The 17,809-nt window shown below is 37.8% G+C and overlaps 1 protein-coding gene across 1 annotated transcript in view; it reads left to right on the top strand.

The window, feature by feature from the left end:
- Window positions 1-2,602, top strand: part of COL6A6 (collagen type VI alpha 6 chain) — a 41,019-nt gene extending 38,417 nt beyond the window's left edge. The window contains 1 exon segment of the mRNA XM_064641159.1: window positions 1,776-2,602. Within this exon segment, the coding sequence (XP_064497229.1) occupies window positions 1,776-1,948 (173 nt within the window). The 3' untranslated portion in view covers window positions 1,949-2,602.
- Window positions 2,603-17,809: the final 15,207 nt, after the last annotated feature.

Here is a 17,809-nt window from a genome sequence, read left to right as displayed (position 1 = left end):
TCCAAAGCATTTGGTCATCATATGTTTGCATTCAGTCCAAATCTATACAGTAAGAGTTTGTAGCTGAAGATTGAACTATATGTGTCATTGTGACTTTAGTTTTGATTTGTAACTTTTTGTGATAATATCACAAAAAGTTCTAATCCCCCTTACTAAAACAGATGATCATTTTAAATTCCAAGTTGCACTGTAATTCCTGAGTTACTCCTACTGATAACTTAGGTCAACATGGAGGAACTAAATATATCTCTGATACAGTCTGTTCCTGTAGGAAGAACAGGATCCCTCGGCAGAAGTCTCAAAATATATATTCTTCATGTTTTTAACTTTTCTTCCTAATTATGCATTTTTCTTCACAGATTTGACATTTGATACAGGTATGGGAAGCTGATTATGAGATTATTTGTCATCAACGTTCTTCTAGCACAATTGAGTGGTTTTGTTGTTTAAAATACAGTTAAAGAGAATTTATGTGAAAAAAATGAAAAGGTGTCTGCACAGTTTTGGGTGTGGTAGCTCCTTGCTGCAGCTGTCATCCCTTTGGTTTTCATCCTTCTCCACTCAAATACGATTCCAGAGTGTCTGGTGGCCACATCCCTGATGAGAGAGTACTGTTGCAATACTGTTTTATTATTGGATCTTTAATTAAGAGCTAGTGTACCACTGTGAATGCCATACAACCACAGTGCATGATGGACTTACTCAGCACCATAGGAATTGGTCCTGTTGCCTAACTGCATGAGTACAGTCTTGTTAATCTCTTATTAACCAATTCATGAACACTGTGGTCACACAGGAAATCCAGTAACAGGAAGATATGTCACTGTTTATACTTTACAAATAAAATATTTCCTTTGAGGAAGTAGTCAGGGTCATTGCACCAATGTAAGAAGTGACCTAGAACACTTAAAGGAGAGGTATGAACTGCCTTTCTCGATCCTGTGTTGTAACTAGTGACCCGACAGTTTACTTCTAAAAACATGTAACCCGGTTCCAGAACTTGTCTTTTGAGAGGTATACTTTGTACTGATCTGTTGCTTGAGATTATTGCTTTTCACTTGATTAGGAGAAGGTTACATCATTTTAAATCTTTAAGCAGGGTAGTTTTATCACGAGTTTGCTTTACTTCTCAGTTCTTCCCCTTCAATGTTGTACAGGCACCAACGTTGAGCTGCCCTTCTGTCTTCTTTTGAGTAACTCTGAATTTACGTTAGTGAAAGATGATTAGATCTGTTCTTACGGAATGCCAGATTGCTACAAAGTATGCTACTCTCACCTACTTTGCTAATTTATGCAGTTTAAATTTGTATTATTATTGGATTTGGCTAAGAGACTATCATGGATAGTTTAACAACCTGTTAACCATTATTGATGGATACCAGTATAACAAGTTGGAATAAAGAAGAGGGAAATTATTAAAAGGTTTATTTACATAGTTTCTGTGGACCACATATAGTCATTTTACAATCATTTTAATAAAAAGTCTATGTTAGAAGACTAAAAACCTTTTAGCATTCCTTCTATTTATGCTGCTGAAAATCTCATCATTTCAGACATTCTTTCTGGTTAAAGCAATCATAAGAAGAGGGTCTTCAGACCATGCTGACACTGTGGGTTTGTAGATGAATACTTAGTAAATCTTTGTAAAATCTCGAACACTGGCTACTTATTTTGTCTGACAGTTTGCACTGAATGTTAGTTTTCCCTGAATTTAACAGTGCTAAGAAGGGTTGACCTTTCTTTCATTAAATCTGTCTCTTATTTCCCTTTTCCAGATGCATGTGACCTTGTTCAAGATAGTGGAGAATGTCAGAATTACATTTTGAAGTGGTACTACGACAAAGAGCAGAAAATGTGTGGTCAGTTCTGGTATGGGGGCTGCGGAGGCAATAGAAATAGATTTGAAACACAAGAAGAATGTGGATTCTTGTGTATAGAGTCTTCCTAGTGCAGAGACACTTAAGTTACTTTAATTCTTCAGTTAGACTATCAGGGTGATGCAGAAAAGGGATTCAAAGAGAAGGCTTTACATAGCCACTTGGCTCCCATGTTTCAGTTGAAAGAAATACTTTATTATAAAGTTATTACCTGGTAACTTAATTGTGAAAATTAAAATTTAAGCTGTTACTCCGTTGATCTCATATAACATGCTGAGTACGGAGAAATTTGTTAGCCAACAATGTATTGTTTAAAAGGCATGAAAGTATTGAAATTTGACTTTCTTCCATAAATACCAAAATGTGCACTTTCGAAATATACTCCATAAAATAAAACAATACCTCAGAGATTTTCCTGAAATAACTTTGGACGCAAGACACTAATGTCAGAATGTTTTGATGTGTTTGCTTACATTTATCCTGTTTATAGAAAATACCAAAAAGCATTTAGATCTCAAATGACAGACTTCCTAGGACTTATTTCACTCTGATTTAAAGGATTTTCTACCACAGAGTCGTTCTTGGTTTCTTAATTATTTTTTTCCTGAATAATCCAACATGTGAATAAAATCAATAATTCTGAAATATTGTACTTCTGCTCCTAGTTCCTGAAACAGGTATAAATGTATTCTCACTGTGTGGCATCTCATTTGTAAATAAGCATTGGTCCCCTTTCCTTGTTACCTGATGTTAGACAAATGCATTTATTTTAGAACATTAGATTTTCATGGTTGCTCTTGAGTGGAAGAAAAGATCCTGAGGACGTCATCTGATTAAAGATAATAAATACAATGCTGTGCAGGTGGGTGGAACTTATATAAACTTTCACACTCCGTTGACTTATCCAAACTTTACGGTTGCCCATTTTATGTCTGTAGAAGTCATGGTGCATTTAACTTCACCTTGGTCCACTCTGCAGAGGTGGCTGTACTCACCTGGAATTTTGTTCTTCTCTGTATTCATCTACAAGATGATACAAGATTACATCTAGTGGCAGTTTTCCTTATAGTTCTTTGGGAAAAAAAAAGAAGAAAAATATTAAACTGGAAGAAGAGCTGTAAAAATGATGCAGAAAATGTTTCCTACTGGTGAAATAAAGTGAAAAAAATTATATATATTTTATATCTGAGGATGGATACCACTGAATATAAAGCACTATCACACAAGTTATCCATCGATGTGAAACATGCACTACAATTAAGCAAACCAAGCGGATAAATCCCCTCTGGTATGGAGGACAATGGCTGAAATAACAGTATGGAGAGACGTGGGAGATTGACCATATCACACTCCCTCAAACTCGTGACGGCAAGTGCCATGTGCTTACAATGCTTACAATGGTGGAAGCAACCACCAGAGGTCTGGAAACATATCCTGTGCCCCATGCCATGGCCTGGAACACTGTCCTGGGCATTGAAAAGCAAGTCTTACAGCAACATGGTACTCCAGCAGGAAAGAATAGAACTCATTTCCAGAACAACTTCATAGACATTTGGGCCACAGAACATGGCATTTGAGTGGGTATATCACATTCCCTGTCATGCACCAGCCTCTGGAAAGATCGAACAATGTAACACTGTTAAAGACTACACCAAGAGCAATGGGTGGTGGGACCCTGGAACATTGGGATACACATTTAGCAAAGACCACATGGTTAGTCAGCACTAGGGAATCTGCCAGTCAGACTGACCCTGACAAATCAAAACTTTTACATACTATAGAGGAGGATAGAATTCCTGTAGCGCATATTGAAAACGTGCTGGGGAAAGCTGAGTGGGTTATTCCTAACTCAGGCAAAGGCAAACACATTCTATGCTAGCCCCAGCAACTGGAAAGGACTGTCATGGTTTAACCTCAACCAGCAACTAAGCCCCACACAGCTGGAGAAGAGAATAGGGAGAGTAAAAGGGAGAAAACTCAAACCTTGAGGCAAAGACATTTTAATAGATAAAGCAAAAGCCATGCACACAAGGAAAGCAAAACAAGGAATTAATTCAACATGTTCCACTGGCAGGCAGGTATTCAGCCATCCCCTGGAAAGCAGGGCTACATCACATGTAATGTTTACTTGGGAAGATAAACATCACTCTGAACATTTACCCCTTCATTCCTCCCCAGCTTTAGATGCTGAGCATGATGCCATGCAGTATGGAGTATCCCTTGAGTCAGTGGGAGTGAGCTGTCCCATCTGTACCCTTCCACCTTGTGCCCCTCCAGCCTTCTTGATGGTGGGGTGGGGGGAGAGACAGAAAGGGCCTTGACTCCGTGCAAGCACTGCTCAGCAATAATGAAAACATTCCTGAATTTTTGGCACTGTTTCCAGCACAAACCCAAATTAACCTCTGTTCCAGCCATTGAAAAGAAAATTACACTTTACCCCAGCCAACTCCAACTCCAGCACATTCTCCACCCCTACAGGCAGTGTGGTTGACCATGGCTGGATGCCAGGTGCCCATCAAAGCCACTCTATCACTCCCCTCCTCAGCTGGACATGGGAGAGAAAATAAAAGGAAAGGCTCGTGGATCGAGATAAGGACGGGGAGAGATCACTCAGTAATTATTGTCACAGCAAAACTGTCTCTATTTGGGGAAAGTAATTGAATTTATTACCAGCCAAATCAGAGTAGGACAATGAGAAATAAAACCATCTCTTAAAACACTTTTCCCTCACCCTTTCCTCCTTTCCAGGCTTAACTTTATTCTTGAGTTCTCTACCTCCTCCTCCCCCTGAGCAGGATAGTGGGATGGGGAATGGCAGTTTTGGGCAATTCATCACACACTGTCTCTGCTGCTCCTTCCTTCTCAGGGGAAGGACTCATGCTCTTTCCCTGTTCCAGTGTGGATTCCCTTGCACAGGGTGCAGTCCTTTGGGAACAGGCTGCTCCAGCATGGGATCTCTGTAGAGTTACAAGTCCTGCCAGCAAACCTTCTTCAGCATGGACTCCTCTCTCCATGGGGCCACAGGTCCTGCCAGGAGCCTGCTCCAGCATGGGCTTCGCACAGAGTTACAGCTTCCCTGGGGTATCCACATGCTCCAGTGGGCAGTACTCCAGAGGCTCCATATTTTAATTGCTATGATGCAGTTGTCATCTGTATCATACAGCCATTCTTGCCCATCTCTCCTCTTCCCCTCAGCTAGGCCGAATCTCTGAGCGTATAGTGTTACTATAAGAATCTGGTAGCAATCTATGATAGTTCTGTAAAGGCTGATAATTTCATGCTTGGATAATCATAGTCCAGATCTTGGTCAGGCCTGTCAAGTGAAGGCACTGTCCAAGCCCCTGAAGATTGTGCTAATGTTGTTGTATCAGGCTGTCCATCAATGACAAATCCAAGAATTTTCATGAACTGAGAAGCTGATTTGATAGAGTAACACCATAGGGTCTTTAGTCAAAGGGGGTTTCTCTGCAGATGCAAGTTCATCCAGGTGTCACCTTCTGTTCATCGGTATCACCTTTTCTTTGTGCAAGGTCAGTATTCCCTAATTGTCTGTTTTACCTTCCCAGGCTGACCTTTGTGCTCTTTTCTACATGGTTAGCTCTCCGCTCTAGGGACCTGCTCTTTCTCATGAGACAGAAGAAGAGAGAAGGAAGAGTCGAAACAGTCTCTGAACCCTACAGCAAGTTTTTTGGCAGCCCCCTAGCAGTGCTCATCTCCAACAACTCTGCAGGACAGTCTGTTAGTGGGTGCACATCACTGTGTCTCTCACTTGAAGCCAAAGGAAAGATCTCAATGACTTTAGAGGCAGCTAGCCTAAGTCCAACTCACATCAAACCTCAATGCACCTGCTGGATAATAGACACCTTTGTCATCTACATCCACTGTTTTCTGGGGTCAAGTAGTGCAGTGAAGCATTTTGCATGAACCATTTCTACCCAGACTGCTTTCTTTCTGTGTGAATGCATGTTTCATGCTCCAGGAATGTCTGTCAGCAGTTTTTAAAATCTTACGGAAAATCTAGGATTACTTACTTCCAAATCCCATTCTCTGCTTTTTGATAAATAAATAAATTAAAAAAAAATCTTATTGCTAGCTCTAAAGTGTGTCTAATGGAAGATCATTTCAGTTTTATTTGAAAAATTCAGTGTTTGATTGTGAAAAACAGGGACAGTTTGATGTCTTTCCTTGAATTAAAACATTTGTTAGATAGGAGCTGTGTATTAAACCTTTCCAGATGTTTATTGCTAGCTTGTACAAATAGCTGAGAGCACATGAAAAACTAATTAACTTAGATCTACAGCAAGGGAGGACAAGGGTTTACTGTAACAGTGTTGTGAAGGAAAACACCAAGTGTTCTCTAGAGGAATCTAAGGAAGAGATACGATGTAATTCCTCTTCTTTAATTTGTTTTTTTTTTTTTTGGCTAATTTAATCCACAGCTTTAAATTCTGAGATTCTCTTATCTTTACACTTTCAGTGACAAGAAGTACCTTGGTTGCCACAGAATTCCCAAGGCAAGGCAGAGCTAGCAGCCACGGCTCCAAGAAAGGGTGTGTCTGAAGGGCTATCAAGAGCCAACTCTCTAGATAATAAGTATTGAAATTCAGGACTGCCAGCACTGGCAAAGATGTTCTAGTAGTGGAAGACCCTGTTGCAATTATCCTATCACTGTTTTGGTCCTGCCTCCTTATCTCAGCTGTGCCTAAATTAACCCCCAGCATCTCTAATGGAGTGCAGTAGACTCTGCCAGAGTGCTTAGATCAGCAGAGCCTGAGCTCATAAGGAATTTAAGTACTTGGCTGTAGCCTTGCTGGAGTTTTAAAAGAGTTACTGTTTTTATGCCCAGAAATATTGCATTGCAGTAGTTTACACTGACAATTATTTCCGAATCACTTGTGTTTTTATACATACACGTTTAGTAAATAACATACTAACAATCCTGAAAAAGAAATTAATTGTTGCAGCAAGTGTTCTGTCATCAGTAGACTTATAGGAACAGATTCTTCTTCTCAGCTAAAATAAGTTCAGATAAATCAAACCTCAGAATGCAGTCTTGCTCCCACTAAAATTGGTGGAACTTGAATCATCTCTTAATATTTTGTAAAAATTTTTTCACCACAGATTACTTTAAAAAATAATATGAAAACCTTTTATGGAAGATATTGGTATATCAATATAAGATACCCAGCCTTCCTGAAATCACAAACATGCCCATTCATTAAAGGTTAATAGCTGTTCAAAACACATTTTTTAAAATAGTTACCATTTGATTAATAGATAGCTAGTTAAGTGCTTTCCACTGTCCCCCAAACAGAACAAAAAGAAAGCAGAATGCATCTGTACTTCAGTAGAGCTGAATCTTCCTGATACACATGCATGGTTAAAAAACAGCTTCTTCAGCTTTCTGACTATGGCCATTTTCACCTCCCTCAGAGAGGATGCTCAGAGGACTCTACCTCGAGTTGAAGATATGACTGGCTTTGTTCTTCATCCTCTTCAAGCCACACATATCTGTTCCCTGGAATACTGGTATTTTATTGTCTCTTTATAATGCACTTCTTGATGGGAAAAAAGATCTCAGCTCACCATTTTTGCACTAAGTAGTGACCAGTAGCTTGAGAGATCAAAGAAAATTTTATACACCATAGCTGAAGCTGAGTTTGGATGGCAACAGGACAAGTTTGAGGTGTGAGACTTATTGTGAGCAGTAATAAGATGCAATACTCCAAAACCAGACCTGCAATTGCGTAATGACATAATCACGCTGTATTTGCTTTACTTTGTATGCAAGCAGAAATTTTTCATGGACCTCCCGTAAACCAGACACACAAATATTTGTTCTCCTCTGTGAGATTTCCATAGTTGCATGTAGTTTCAAATATAAGATGCACTAGTATAGCGACATTTTTTCACAGGAGACAGATTTGTCAAAATTGTAACTGTAGACTTTGGGTTGTAATAACATTACATATTAACAGAACAATATGTACAGGTAAAAAAATTTCAAGATGATAGCAGGAGAGCTTTAAAATATTTTTACATTTACTGAGATGCTGATATATTTATCTGACAGATAAATTAGTTTCCATATTGTGCAAACATCATAAATTTAAACAACCGGATTCCTCTTTTCTCTCTTTCAGAGCCCAAGAGGACCACCTGGACCGTAAGGAGGACAAGGTAACATGGGATGTCCAGGTAAAAAAGATTTAAAGATTAAAGAAAAAATCTGAAAATACGGTTTAATTGCGATTTAGAATAATTCTTCAGTGTTTTTATTACATGTTTTTCTAACTTATGCTGTATTTTTTCTTTTTACGGGTTTCAAGGATTTATTGGCAAAAGGATTTATTGGTATAGTATTACTCTATACAGTCTGCATTTGTGAATGCAGTATTCTTTAGGGTTTTGTCCTTTAATAAATGAAGATTTTGAGAGTTTTTCAGAAATGTCAGTGAGTGTTAAGTCAATGCTACTTTTTTTAGGCTGCATTGCTGATGTGTGCTGCAGTGCCCAGTTTGTGGTTGTGCCTAGGGAACATACAAGAAATTGAACTTCAAGCATTAATTCCCATGTTTAGTTTTTTTTGTTGTTTGTGTTTTCCTTCTGGTTTTTGTTTGTTTTGTTTTGTTTTTTTTTCTGTTTGGTTGGTTGGTTGGTTGTTTATGTGAAAAATTCATGTGCATTTTTATTATTTCAGGGACAATGGGGAAGATGGGAGGGATGGAATTAGAGGAGAAGACATACATTATTTTCTTTCTTTTGCCTTCTTGACCTCAAAGTTACTGAGCGATAAAAATGAAATAATATACCATATTTTGTCTTTAAGAGATCTCCTGGGGCTCCTGGAAAGAAAGGAGAAAAGGGTGACATTGGGTGTTGGTAACATTTTGTCATCTTTTATTGGCCAGAGTTTGAATTTAAGAACAATAGTATGGCTATTCCATGAAACTGTCCCTGTGAGAAATGTCTTTAATAAACTCTCAAGCACAAGGCATAGCCCTTGTACCACAAAATTATTTGCACTTATTTTTTAATTTGAATTCCTATCAGGAGAGATATTATAGGACTTACAATATTTTTGCTCTTCTGAAAAACAGCAAACTACTGATGAATAGCCAGTGGGTAATTTTGAAAATAGGGTATATACCCAGGAAATAGTTGCCTGTATGATGTATCTATTGAAAAGAGAATTTGACGAATAATTAGATTTTTATCATGCCATCTTCTAGGTGGGCATTTTCTCAGATTTATTGAGGGATCAAGTAATTTCTGCATATGAGTAATTTTTATTTGGTTAAAGATAGATATGAAGCTTCCTAACTCCGTAGTACCCTGGCAGGGTTGCATATAAGAGACAAGAGGGTTTTTAATTGTCTGTGTTGCCAGCATCAGAAACATTTATAAAGCGTGGAGAGCTCTGTGAGCAGGCCATCAGTTACAGTTTAGCCTCCCCAGTTCAATGCCTGCTATTAGGGATGGCAGACTGGTGAGTAGCCACCACACACATCTGTGCATGAACAATTTGAGCATCAGAAGCAGCAACTGGATACCTGTTTCAAGTGTGGAAAACAATACTCTCAAATAACTCCTTGGCACCTCACTTCCAGAGAAAACTATCTTACCCTACCTGCCCTTATACAGGTGCCCAAGGAGGCTCAGAGCTGATTGCTACTCAGAAAACTCTGGTCATTCATAGATAAGGCACTATTACATTCAAAACATGAAAAGTGTGCTAGCATATGCCTTTCAATGGTATAGCCTACCAGCCAAGTTCTTTGATATTTGGAATATTTTCTGTTTCGTTGCAATAGGCATTTTGAATTTATTCTTTAGTAAAAAACAAACAAACCAACAGCAAAAACAACAAAAAACCCCATGGAACAAAACATAGAGCACAATGCCTGTTTCTATATTGCTCCCTGTCCAAGAACCCCCAAGTTTCTGGTTTTCTTTGGAGACAAATGGGGAAACAAACTTTTATATGTATGCTTCATGTGATTACATTGACCACCTGCAGGAGTGTGTTCCAAACATGGCATGGATAAAACTACAAATTTTAGGTAGTTATAGCTTGTGTAAAATATTGTTAGATATATAAAATTTTTTTTTCATTTGTATCAGTTTCTACCACTAGGCCTAGTGCTCAGCAAGCTTTTCCCAGTGACTATGGTATTAGATGATTTTTAGTACCAACACACAAGATTTTATTTCAAGAACATTGCCACTGTATGGTTTCAGGAGTACTGTCTTTGAATTGTTTTTGCTGTGTTGATTGCTAGTTCATTCTGACCGGTTAGATAGATCCTCTGGAATCTTCACTGACATCTCTAAATGCAAGAAAATATGTTATACATAGCAGGAAGATGTAAAGAATAAAACAGACCTTTTCAATACAATGAATCCCAACATGTTACTCTCTGTTAGGTCATCAAGATGTAAGGGTATACTGAAAGCATACCATATTGTTTAGTTGTAAGGTACTGGATGTGTAACCAACAGAGGATTAAGTCTGAATGTTTTTCATAACACTGTTTTTCAAGTTTCTTATCAGTACATGGTTTTGACCAGAAAATGAGATACATGTTGCTAAGAGACAAAAGAAATTTAAAAAAAAAAAATCTATAAAACTTAATTATTACCAATAAAATATTAGATTTCTAATAATTCCACCTTTCTGAAAATAATGCAGAAAAAAGTGATAGTGTAAGGCACTTCTCTTGCATCAGTATTTTTTACAAGCTATGATAAATTCTGCAATCATACCTAATACATTGCTGTTGTTATCTATAACAAGCTATTAAAAAGGACATGACAGTTTTATTGTAGTAAGCTAAGACAGAAAACAAGAAGAAAGGTCACAGATTTGGTCATGCAGAAACTTTTAAGTATGAATTAATGTTATTAATCTAAGAATTATCATAATTTACTTCCTGGGAATTCTAGTTGTTTCATCAGCGAAAACCTGTCTTAGAGAGGTTTTCTGCCTTTGCTCCTTAGTCTCCTTTCTGGGTGTAACTCTTGTTCCAAGTGCTGTAGCACAGGGGGTTTTGTAAGGTCTTGCTTTCAAGAGCGGTGATGGTATGGATGTTTTGTTAGGTGTGTATTAACCTTTTTCTTGTTCGTGCTCACACTTCATACAACCTCCTATGCGTTGTCAGCTCTTCTGTATAACTCTAGTTTAACTCTTTAATTCAAAAGCAGAGTAAATAGACTGATTTTCACAATCCAGTGGAATAATTTGGCCAGACAAAAGCCTGAAAGTTTTTTCCATGCTAAATGTGAGGTTGATGCCTCAACCAGTCCTGAAAACAATGAAAATTGCATAAATAGGACTGAGCTGTGAAATTGGTATTACGCTTGAGGCTTCAGCTAATAAGGCTGCTTAACATCTGTATTCTCTGTGGATGCAGAGCTATTGCCACATGAAGAGCAGAGTCACTCTGCTGAACATCACAGCTTGGAGATCCTGTGGACAGGTTTTGTGCCAGATCTCTGACCCAAAGCTTTCTGGTAAATTGTCATTTGTATATGGAGTAAGGAAGAGGAAGCGGTGCCTCATGTTCCTGATTAATGAAGAGTAAGGAGTACCTCATGTTCGTGTAGTTTGCTGACTGATATACATTCCCTCACAAATGTAGAAAATCTGATAGAAGCTCATTCTTGTTGAGATCAATGGACATTTTCAATGTTCTGTGCATAGAAATTGCCTGTTAATATTTTCTCCAACATTTTTACTTACACAGCAATTACGGAGCAATGAGAAGTTTTTAAAATAAATTGAACTGCCAGCTCTTCACTGTTCTCATGGGAAATCAGTGTGTGCTTCAGTAAACAAGTAGATAAATCACATTTTGGAAGTGACACGCTTCTGTCGTAGAAGGTATTACTTGGAGAAAATACACCACAGTCAACAGTACATTTTTGGCAGATGAGAAGGAGAAATGCTTTCATTTGTGTGAAACAAGATGTTGCATGCCTGTTGTTATCTTATGATGCTGCATTAAGGTAACAGCTGCATCTCATTTTATCTTTCCCCCAGTAAAAAAAATTATGGGCTGATCATTGTGTAGGTTTGGTTGGGTTTTTTTGCATGACTCCATGACTATTTTTTTGTGTTTCATAGCCCTCTGTTTCAGGGGGAAAATGCTATCATAATTTCTTGAGAATTTTGCATTTTTATCAGAAGAGCCTCTCGTCACATTTTAATTGCATGTTTTTCCAATTAACTAGAAGACAAGCTGGAGACAAGGGAATTGCAGGGGAACGTGGACAAACAAGATATGACAAGTACATCATCATTGATATTTTTTAATGGACTTTTTTATAGGATCCTTCTTGATGTGCTGATTGCACACTTGTATTGATTGTTAGATGTTATGTCTCTCATTTTCAAAGGCTGCTAATGGTGACTGCTCTGTCCCCATGTATGTCACACTAAACAGAAGCAATGACCATCTCTGAATATCCTACCTGCTGGTCCAGTTCACTTTCCATTTATGTCTTTTAGATAAAAAGCTACTGCAGAAGAAATTAGCTGGTTTAAGGGCAGTGTGATGACCCCATTTATTCCCCATTAACATCTTTGTCCTGATTTTTCTGAATTCTTATATGTTTCTTTCTCCCTTTTCCTCATAAGCTTTTCTATGGCTGAATAGTAACTTCAGATGTCCTTTGCTGTGGCAGGGGCTGACAAGGGCTAGCTTATCCCTGCCAAAGCATCTGCTAATTTTTTTTTAGGGATTGTATTTTTAAATGGACTTTGAACATATTTTATGAATATCACAGTTAACAAAAATGAGCTTAACTACTGGAGGAAAATTGTTGCTTTGATGCTATCCATCCAAGCTATTAATCTCTTAAAAGTAAAAATGGTGTCAGACTTGATGTTCTTCTTTCATACTTCTCATTTACAATTCATAGAATCATAGAATATGCTGAGTTGGAAGGGATCCACAAGGATCATAAAGTCCAGCTCCTGGCCCTGCACAGGTCACCCCAAGAATCACACCATGTGCTTGAGAGTGTTGTCCAAATGCTTTTTGAGCTCTGTCAGGCTTGGTGCTGACCACTTCCCTGGGGAGCCAATTAAGTCACTGGAACTTAAGTATGGAGCAAATAAAGGAAAATGGAAGGAAGTCTATTGATTTCCAATAGAAAATAAAAATGTTATTCACCTCTATATTTTCTTTGAATACCACATATGTAACATGCTACTCTTCATCGGGCTATTCCAGAACCTACTGGCCTTGAAGACTGTTCGGATGAGAGGGGATCTCCAGGATGCAGGGCAAGACCTAGAATCATTATATTTTGCCATTACTGGAAAATACATTTGCTCTTTTTAAGGGAAAATAAGGAATGAAACAGAATATTTTCTTCCTGTTTCTGGTGGTCTGGAATGGCTATATATGCGATGTTCTGATGACTGCCAATGATGTGTTGTGCATATATTGTAAATTGCATGATTGCATTACACTGTGAACTTCGAGATTTTTTTAAATAAAGAAGATTGTGAATCCATCTGTATCTAAACACAAACCAGGTACTTCTGCAAATGGCTAACTATATACCTATAAACATCATTTTCAGAAGACATAGTCTAAATGTGTAATTTGTGCATGTTTGAAAATTGTACCTGACTCATACTTTGAGCATTTCCTTTTAGCTAATGCAAAGGAGAATTCTTACTGTACTTTTTGGTTGTCAGTAGCACTGTAAATTTTGCAGTTATGTGTTCCTAACAAGCTCTTTAGAAGTACCATTGTGGGAGTTCAGTGGTATGTATCTAAAGTCTCAAATGAAGTATTTATTTCCTCTTTGACTTTCAGATTTGCAAGTTCAGCATGGTATAAAAGACAGATTGGATTAATTTTTCTCTCATTGATTGTTACCACTGCTAAGAAATCTGCAGCTCATACTAAGCTGGCATTTTCCCTGTACGTCTTTGTCAGATATGAAATTATATACTGTGAATTTTTTACAGCTTCAGAATAGGATTACAGCTGAAATGAAATGCAGTAGCCATGTTCAGAAATTCCTCAAAGTACTAAGGGTCTGTCCTTCCAAAAAAAATAGGTATATTTTAATATAACTATTTGTATTTTTAATAGTTATATTTTCTCACCCTAAATGGAATAAAAAATATACATGGATAGTGGAACCTTCTGTTCTGCTAGAGAATTTCAATACCTAATCATGGTAGACTTGAAATAAATTATATAAAAATATGTAATGCAATCAGCCCTTTTGATAAATTTTTGCTCTGGTGAGTAAAATATCTGAGCAATCAAGTGAAATGAAGAGAACATGACTGTAATCTTTTTATTTTTTTTAGGGGAATAAATGACTTAATGAACAGGGCTTATTTTCTGTACATATCTCAAGCAAAGTCCATGTTAAAAGCACACACAATGCACCATCTCACTAAGTAGTGATGTGCTCACGTACACCTTTTTTGCTCTTGTTCACAGCTATGTGAACTCATTAACTACATCTGCAAACGCAGCCATAAACGCTCAATCTTGTTTTGGTATTGTAAGCCTGAGTATCACCACTTGCTTTCATCCCTGATTTATTAATATCACACTAGTTCTGTGTTAAGCATGCATGTGAATTTATGGTCTTAGTGGGCAGGTGCTTGAAAAATGATGTTAGGCCTTAGAATGAAAAAAAATTTTTGTTGTTGTTTAGATTAATTTATTTTGCCAAAGTTACTGCAACATAATTTATTAGAAATGGCAAGTGCTTTAGTATCCACTGGTTCCAGTTACCATGAAGTAAGTTTGCATTATTTTTTTCGTAGTCTGTCTATCCTAATTCCTTAGAAAGTGATTGTGCCAAATAGTGTGAGTTTCTACAGTTAATAGTATATTTATATCTCTAAACTCTGGTAGAAACCCATCAATGAAAGTGTTTGGCATAGAGCAGGCCCAGGTCCTGCTTCTCCTTTTACTCCATTCTCCAATAAAACCTAATGCAGTTTAGCAAGCATACATAGTAGCGGAAGACAATAATGCATTTTAAGTCACTGAAAGTCTTAAAATCTGTAGAATTAGGGAAACTAAATTCAGTGTATGTTCCAACAATGATTTCAAGTTTTATTTGAAAAACTTTCCAGATCCAGCATTTTTCAGTTTAATTTTCTTTTACTTATTCTTTACCTTTCTGGGATGGCCAATACTGCTTACTCCTATGTCACTGTTACTAATGGTATTGTTCATTTTTCAAACTGAACTAGCAGAGATCTCATAAGCTGTGAACTCTTTGCCTATGTAGTATTAGGCTCCACTCAAACAAACATTCCAAGTTGTCTGTTCCCTTCACAGGGGTTAAATCCTGCACTGAGTCAGGTGTTTACTGAACTGGAGCTTCAGTTTGCTAATCCGTGAGTAGGTAGGAGAAACTGAACTGAAAAAGAGCTTTCATAATTAAATGTAGATTCTTCAAATGTTTTACATATCACAAATTTCTATTTACAATAAAGGTTCACAGGTCTTCTTAGAGCCTTGTATCATTTGGTTTCAGTGGTATTGGATTTAACTCTGTTGGTAAGAGTATTGTTGGCAATATCGAAATAGTCTGAGTTCCTCTGTTTTAATTTCCCCCTATTCTCTATGTTCTTGTGCATATTATTTTTTGTTATTTCTTTCTACCCTGAGAGATCCAGCTAGTACTATCCTCCTCTGACCTTTCATAATTCTAGTTGTCTTGCAGCTTCTGCACTGCAGATTGCCTTCCTTGTCCCTTCTCTGACCTTCTTTTTTGTTTTAACTTCGCTCCCACCAGATCCTCCACTGAGTTCCTCCATTGAGCTGCCAAATAATTTTATCACACCTATTAATTTAAAACTTTCTCCTCTTTATTTGTTCGGATTGCAATACTGCTCTCCTTTGTTTCGCTGTGAGGTTTTGAGGTTTTTTATTTATTTCTTACTATCCTCAGTACTTGGTGCATTCTATACCCAAATGTGTCTGATACTAGTTATGTATAGAAAATTATAATGGAACTTGTGTCCTACACTGAATTCAGCTGGAATGGTGAGTCAGTAATCTCCTCCCTTTTTGAGTGCTAGATAAATGATCCTATTATTACTGTAGTTATGCTACCCACTATAGCCTCTGATTTTTTAAATTACATTTTTCTTCATGATGCAGCAAATTATTTTCTTCAACATAATTTCTGATTTTAGATATAATAATGGCTAGAGTAATTACAAGATAAGATGTGTTTTACTACAGAAATGTCACATGCATTTTAAAATCTAAACAATTCTCCTAGTAATAATGTAATAATAACAGCATCAAATCAGTATCTGAGCCACATAGCAGTACCTGAATTAGTGTGGGCCCACACTGTGCCCCAGAGGAGCTTTAAAAGGGAATACTGTGTGCTGAAATTACAGGGTACTTCTATACAACCCAATGCAGACTGCTGCAAGCTTGCTCTGAGGTCAGCAGTGTAGGTTCTACCTCTGCAGGCACACCCAGCAAAGGGGGTACAGACTGCAACAGGCTTGCATCCCACAGGTTCAGAGTGCAAGTGAATGTGGAGCCTGTCAGAACTTTGACAAAACCCAAGACTGTTTCTGCTCCTGGCCCTGTTGTTGTCCTGTGCTTGGGTGATGCTGGAAAAGCCACTTTCACTCAGTGCTACAGCTTCTCCATCTGTAATATAGTCCTAGGGTAATTTAGCACCATTTTTCAAATATTTTTGCAAAACATCCTGATAAAAACAAGCAATTTTTACTCTTCAATGCCTCACTTCAGTATACACTGGGCAGATTTTTGTCTAGCTTTCCATTTTTCTTTGTACTTGTCTGAAGTGCAGGATGAAGTTTAGCATTGTGTCATATGGCTTTTATGTGCATTACTCTCCATGACTGAGATGCAAGAGAACAAAATAATCTGAGGGTGTATTTTGTTTTCTGCAACTCGGTTACCGCTACCTCATCCACTTCTCAGAGTTTCACAACAAGAATAAGCTACTCAATGCACTAAAAAATATTTCTCACCGGAGATACTCCAGTGAATAGGACACTGGATGTGTGATGAAATTCATTGCCAAGAAGGTTTTCAAGAGAACTCTACAAGGTCCTAATGTAAGAAAAAAGCTGTGGTTTTCAGCCATGGACCAGCCGCAGACACATCTTCTGTTAAAGAAGCAGTTATGGAGGTGAGTAAAGTAGAAGTCATTCTAGTAGTTATTACTTCTGAAAACACACCCAATATCTCCCAAGCTTTCCTGGTAAGAAATTTACTAAACTTTTCTTTATGCTGAATAATGCTAGTTCAAAACAAGAAACTTTAAATGTATTAGTTGGGTTGTACTTGTTCAATATGTGACGCTCTTGAGCAGAGTCACTCACCTGTATCAAGCTTTGATCCTAATGTTGCACACGAGTCACTGTCAGTTATCTTTAGTGATGTAATTCTTTTATTGTCATCCTCATCAACATCATTACTTTCTTCTTCTGTCCCATTAAACTTTTTTATCTCAACCCGTGAGTCTTCTCACTGTTACTCGTCTGATTCTCTCCCCCATCCTGCTGTGGGGGAGTGAGCCAGCAGCTGGAATTAAACCAGGACACCAACATTGCACTGTCTTGCTAAAGACCCATGGGTGGATGTTTAAATACAGAATGTGTTATCTTCTCATAAGTAGATGTGTCTGTCCTACTTTTACCTATGAGTGAAAGCAGATTCACTTTACAAAATAAGTTCTCAGGAATGTGAGTAGCACTTTGCCACATGATGTGCTTTCTTCTTGTGATCTTATTTCCCTTTCCCTTTCTCTGCCATTTTTTAAAAGAAAATGGGTGAGAGGCTTCTTCCATCTTGCTTTAGGACCCCAGTGGAGGGAAGGTACACTGTGGAAAGGCATCCTGTGGGGAAGTGTGACCGACACAGTTCATGCACTGTTTTCACAAAGGA

Source organism: Pseudopipra pipra, chromosome 1, assembly GCF_036250125.1.
Source record: "Pseudopipra pipra isolate bDixPip1 chromosome 1, bDixPip1.hap1, whole genome shotgun sequence".
Taxonomy (NCBI): Eukaryota; Metazoa; Chordata; class Aves; order Passeriformes; family Pipridae; genus Pseudopipra; species Pseudopipra pipra.
This window is presented reverse-complemented; position numbering and strand designations above follow the sequence as displayed.